The following is a 5721-nucleotide window of genomic DNA, read 5'->3' as shown; positions in this document are numbered from 1 at the left end:
TCTGAAAGTAGCGTTTTCTCCCCATGCAATATGTCAATGCATGTGTCTTCTGAGCTCTGACCTCAGCTGAATAAACCTTCTGTTCCTTCACGGGCAGCTCCCCCTCTTCTCCCCAGTCTGATACAAACAGGCCACAGTCTGTCTTCTTTAGTCCAATTCCCTACCCCCACTCCCACCCTAGGGCTGGGCAGATAGTTCTTCCTCCCCTTCTCTGAAAGACGATGCCATTCAGTGGCAACTCCCTCAGTTTCCCTACTCTAACTGAATGTATGTCTAGAATGAATCTACATTCTATGCCTCCTTCTTTGCCCCTGCCCTCAATGGAGATTTGCCAGAGACCCCATGGCCTAAACCCCCAGAAGTGATTGGTCTTCCAGCTCCTTCTACCTCCCCCAGGGGCCTGCTTCTCCAAGGTCTGCCTGCCCACAGCCAGGCTCAAACATCTCCCTTGCCTGCCCTCTGCCAACCCCTTCTTAGCCAAGGTTTGACTCTATTGCCTTGCCCCTTGCTCATTCCCTCTTCCTACCCCACGGTGCCCACACCAATCCACTGAAACTACTCTTGCCAAGGTCACACAGATGACCTATTCAGTGCCCAACCCAGTCTTCATTTTACCTGACCTTTCACCAGCACTGGACACTGCTGACAATCCCCTCCATGCCCAGTTCTCTTCCTAATTCAACCCTCTCAGAGCCTCAGTTTCCTAATCTGTAAAACGGTGATAATAGTACCTACCTCATAAGAGTTGCTGTGAGGATTAAATGAGTTAATAAAATAAGTAACTCACTAGAATTATCCCTGGCACATAGTAAACACTTCATTAACGTTAACTGGCCACAGAATCCAGGGCTAGGATTCTTTTCTGGCTTGTTACTCCCTTTATTTATAACTTCTGACTTCCCAAACAATCTGACTGAGATACTACCTGTACTTACAGTCCAACAGGCCTTTCCAACTCCATGTTTCTCCCTGCATTTCATCAATCCTGCCAGTATGTTGCTCCCATTCCTAAGAAATGGCACCTCCATTTGCCAGTCATCCAGGACAGACCAAACCTGGGAGTCACCTTAAATAGTGCCTTCTCCCTCAACCCCCCACACGCAAACCTTTCTCAGCATTTCCTAAAATGCATGTTTTGCCGAGCAGTAAACAGTGGCTTCTGTGGTTAAGAAGTCTGGGAAATGCTGGGTTCCACAATGTTTAAGTAGGTTTCTTACAGCAGGACTTTTCAGAGCCTTTAAGGTGCTAATGTACCCTGTCCCTCTACCTGCAGATATTAATGTATACAGTATTGTCCCCAACACACCTGACTACTGGACCTTTTTGTGAGAAGCAGCTTTCAGGACTGGTGAAGGATCCTCAGAAGACAAACAAGCCTGGGAGTTCCCTGAAGGCCAGGGCTGGGTACACAGTGTGCGGAATTGTAATATGTTTGCCACTTTCCCCCTCTTTGTGTGTGTGAACGTAGCCTTCTCAATTTTCTACCCACCTTCTCCTATCTCTTCATTCCTTATTTGTCTTTTGCTTTGCTGCAACCTATCTACCCACCAGCTAGAACTGAAATTTGTTTCTTTGGTTCTGTTACAATTGTAAGTTAAAGGTTCCTTGGCCTTGCTTTGTTTAAAAAGTTGCACAAAATACTTTTTCTTTTCTCCACGAGAATAGACTGTACTCACCCCTTGATATTCTGACCCGGGCCAGCTTTTCTCTGGGAAGAGAAAAGAGGGAAGACAAGAGGGGGCTCTAGGCTCACCTTCCTCACTGCCCTCATCTTCTTCCTCCACTGAGGATTCTTCAGAGATGTTCTCCACTTCATCCTCATAGTAATCCTGGTTGTCGATGTTATCCTGATCCTTATCAGGATCATCACTGTCATTCTTGTAATCTTCGATGTCTCTGTCATCATCATCGCTGCCTTCATTATCACCTTCATTGCCATCATCATCATCGCTGCCTTCATTGTCACCTTCATTGCCATCATTATCTTCATCATCACTGCCCTCGTTGTCTCCTTCGTTGTCACTGTCGCTGCTGTCCTGGTTGTCGCCACTGCTGCCATGGTTGCCACCTTTGGAGTTCTCGTCACCATTGGGGTTCTCGTCACCATCGGGATTCTCATCGTTGTCATCAGTATTTTCTTCATTGTCATCAGGGTTCTCTTCGTTGTCATCAGTGTTGTCTTCAGGGTTCTCACTGTTGTCGTCAGGGTTTTCGTCGTCAGGGTTCTCATTGTTGTCATCGGCACTCTCGTTGTTGTCAGCGGTCTCGTTGTCATCAGAGCTCTCATTATTATCAGTGGTCTCGTGGTCATCGGGGCTCTCGTTGTCGGTGGTCTCATTGTCAGGGCTCTCATTGTGGTCAGGGCTCTCACTGTCACAGAGGCTCTCGCTAATGTCGGTTATCTCGTTGTCAGTGGTCTCAAAGCAGTCGGTAGTCTCCATGAAGTCAGAGATCTTGATGTCATGAATGGTCTCATTGTCGGTGATGCCATCACTGTCTGAAGTCTCACTGATAATGTCTTCCATTATGTGATAGTCGTCAGAGTCTTCCATGATCACCACTTCATACTTGTCCCTGTTTTTACTGTGGGGAAGCCTGGGGTTGAGTACAGGATTGGTGGGAGGCAGGGCAGACTTAGACTAAAAGGTGCTAAGTAACTGGGGAGGCAGTAGGCTACAAGGAATCCCAGGGAGGAGGTTAGGGTGGGGAGAGTCCCATCTCTGCTCCTGCCTGCATGACTACTTACGGGCATCATTCTCCACTTGTAAAACATATTGGATTGAATTCTCTCAAAGGTCCCTTTGGCCCTATAAATTCTGTGTAACACTAGCCTAATCTTTGTCCCATCCCATCCCCAACAAACCACCTCTCGGCCACCAACCCCCCCCATCACCTTTCTTCTTTTTCTTGCTTCTTTCTGTTTGCCCTGTAGCCTCCTTCTCCCATCATGTAGTAGCGCAGAGGGTTAACCCACAGGTCATTTTTAATAATCTATTGAAAGAGAGGAGGGAGGGAAGGGGAACAGAGTTATGAATATAAGCCCCAGAGCCTACTCCCAATTCCCCGAGCATCCAGAAGCAAGCCTAGCAAGGCTTTCTCTGGCAATGCCAGGAGGGGCCTCACCTCAGCAATCCTGTCAGCCTCTGGGAGGCTGTGGTTTGAGAACCAGCTGAAGAAGCTGTGGCTAGTGTCCTGGTTCCTGTGCCTGCGGGCCTGGGGTTCCTGGCCCCGGTGCCAGCGGATTGGAGTTGAGTGAGACACCAGCCGGCCTGGGAGGAAAGGAGGCTGTGGAGAGGGCACTGGACAAAGACAGATGGGAGTGCAGGGTGATGATTTTCCCTAGGACTGCCTCTTACCAGAGCGGCTACGCTGGAACTCCTTGACAATCACCATGTTTGTGAAGTAGGGGTTTGTCTGAAAGTACAGCTTCATCTTGTAGCCCATGGAGATATGTCTGAGATCCTGCACCTGCTCAGGGTAGAGGTAATGTTGGAATCCCCACCACACCAGGGCCCCTCCCTCCCCAACCCCCTCACCTCCAAGTGCCAGATTCCTTGCCCGATCCTAGTAAAGAACATGTCTTTGGTCTGACCTGCAGATTGGTCAAGTAGCGGAAAATGTCTTCATCACGTCGGTTGATCAAGATTGAAATTTTGGGGTGGTTGAGGAACTGATGGAGGGAGCAGTTTAGGTCAAGGAGTGACTGTTCAATGAGAGAAGGAGGGAGAGAAGGCCAGGCAGGGCAGAGCAAAAGAGAAGCTGGAGCAGAATTCCTTCTGTGTTCATGTGATGTGTGTGGAACAAGTGGGTCATGGGACATGACCCATACTTTTCCTCCTATGATACTATGTGGTGAGAACCTATGTTTATGCAATGTCAAACCTCTGTATTACGTTGCTTTGCCATGGTTCATATTTGCTGTGTGTCTGGGTGCTAAGGGTCTATGTCCATGTGATGTTGTATCCCTGGGTGCTGTGAATTTGTATTCACAAGATACTGTGGGTCTGGGAGCTGAAGCCCTGTGCCCAAGTGGTGTCATATCTGGGTGTTGAAGGCCTGTAGTCACGATGTTGCTTATTTGGGTGTTATGGGTCTGTGTCCACATGATATTGGGTATCTGAGTCTGAAGGTTTGCATCCAAGTGATGCTGCGTGTCTGGGTGCTGAGGACCAATAAGTCACGTGATGCTATGTGTCTGCATGCTGAGGACCTGTGGCCACATAATACTGTATGCCTGAGTGCTGAGAGCCTGGGATCATGTGATACTTTGTATGAGAGTGTCAAGGGCTTCTAGCCACGTAATTCCATTACAAAGTTAAACCCATGTGTTCCTAACATGTTGCATGTATGTACCTATGTGCCCCAGAGATAAGCTTTTCTCCAGTAGTAAATGAGATTTTTATTCTTCTATCCTTCATTTAACTCCTTGATCTCCACTTCTAGGTACTCCTTGTCCTGACCCTTTAGGGGCTCTAGCCTCCTTCTCCCCAGCCCCCTAGTATCTAAGCAGAGACCTAGGCTTGAAGAGCCACCTGTGACTTGGGCAGCCTTTTTGGGCAATTTCTCTGCTGTGTGCCCTTCCTCTCCCTCTTCACCATCTGAGCCAGTTTATCTTCTGTGTGTCCCTCCTCCCTCCTTTCACCATCTCTGGTCCAATTTTTCTGCTGTGTGCCCCCTCTACCACCCTCCTCATTTCACTGTCAGTGATCCATTTTTTAAAAAAAAATATTATGCTTCTCTTCTTTTCTCTTTCCCGTCCATGGTCCAGTTTTTATGTTGTGTGCCTCTCTCCCCCCTTCATCATCTCTAGTCCAGCTTCTCTGATGTTTTGCCATTCTCCTTCCATTCCTCCTCCACCAAACCTAGGCGTTTTTCCAATAGAGATCCACTCCCACACAAATTCACCCTTTCTGTACCTCCCTCACCCCCCCCTTTTTTTTATCATGGGCTCTTGGCCCATGAATTTAGATGACAAGGATACTGCTTTGACCCAGAAGCCTGGGATATGCTGGATGATGAGGTCCCTGCGCTCCAGGAAGGGTCTTCGCATCTGGATGAACTTGCGCTTCAGACGGAGGAAGGCCTTGCCTGCCTTGATGTTCACCGCCTCCAGGTCCAGTTGAATGTTTTCCAGTGCCTGCAGGATGCACTCTATCTTCTCGGCGTTTTTCTTGCTTTCCTTCTTCACCTTCCTCTGCTTCCTCTTCCTCCTCCTCCTCCGCTTCCTCACACTTTCCTTTTCATCCTCATCGTCATCTTCCACTAGGATGATAGCCTCTTCCTTCCCCCCTGGACCGGTTAACCTCTGGTACCCCCACTGCCCTGCGCTACAGGTTTCCAGGGCCTTCTCTCCAGCAAAACTGCCGGGCTCCACAACCTGAAAGTCAATCTCCACACTTCCCCCAGAAGCCTCCGAAGGAGAGAATGTTTCTAGGCTCTCCGTGGGAGGGGGCGCCTCCCCATACCCTGACTCCATCTCAGGCTCCCAGCCGGAACCCCCAGCACCCAGGGTGAAGTACGCGCGGATCCCTCCCTCCTCGAGAATGACATAGGGCGGCGGCGGAGGCAGAGCGGGGCCCAGCCCCACCCCCCTCATGTCAGCCAGCACCTGTGCAGCCTCGGTTTCCTCCTGGAGCCTCGGGCGCTGCTCGGGTGGAGGCAGGGGCAGTCGCAGGAGCGGCGGGGGAGGCGGAGGCGGCGGCGGCGGCAGCTGCTGCTGCT

At 49.9% G+C, this 5721-nt stretch overlaps 1 protein-coding gene across 1 annotated transcript in view; it reads right to left on the bottom strand.

Moving 5' to 3' along the window:
* Window positions 1-5721, bottom strand: part of TSPYL2 (TSPY like 2) — a 9907-nt gene that overhangs the window by 1195 nt on the left and 2991 nt on the right. Inside the window, exons 2-7 of the mRNA XM_077748293.1 lie at window positions 4982-5719; window positions 3593-3670; window positions 3357-3468; window positions 3124-3269; window positions 2894-2991; window positions 1754-2583 (exon numbers count right to left, since the gene is read on the bottom strand). Coding sequence (XP_077604419.1) covers window positions 1754-2583; window positions 2894-2991; window positions 3124-3269; window positions 3357-3468; window positions 3593-3670; window positions 4982-5719 — 2002 coding nt within the window. The remainder of the gene's footprint in view (window positions 1-1753; window positions 2584-2893; window positions 2992-3123; window positions 3270-3356; window positions 3469-3592; window positions 3671-4981; window positions 5720-5721) is intronic.

This window comes from Crocuta crocuta, unplaced genomic scaffold (assembly GCF_008692635.1).
Source record: "Crocuta crocuta isolate KB4526 unplaced genomic scaffold, BGI_CrCroc_1.0 scaffold1307, whole genome shotgun sequence".
In the NCBI taxonomy this organism is placed as follows: Eukaryota; Metazoa; Chordata; class Mammalia; order Carnivora; family Hyaenidae; genus Crocuta; species Crocuta crocuta.
This window is presented reverse-complemented; position numbering and strand designations above follow the sequence as displayed.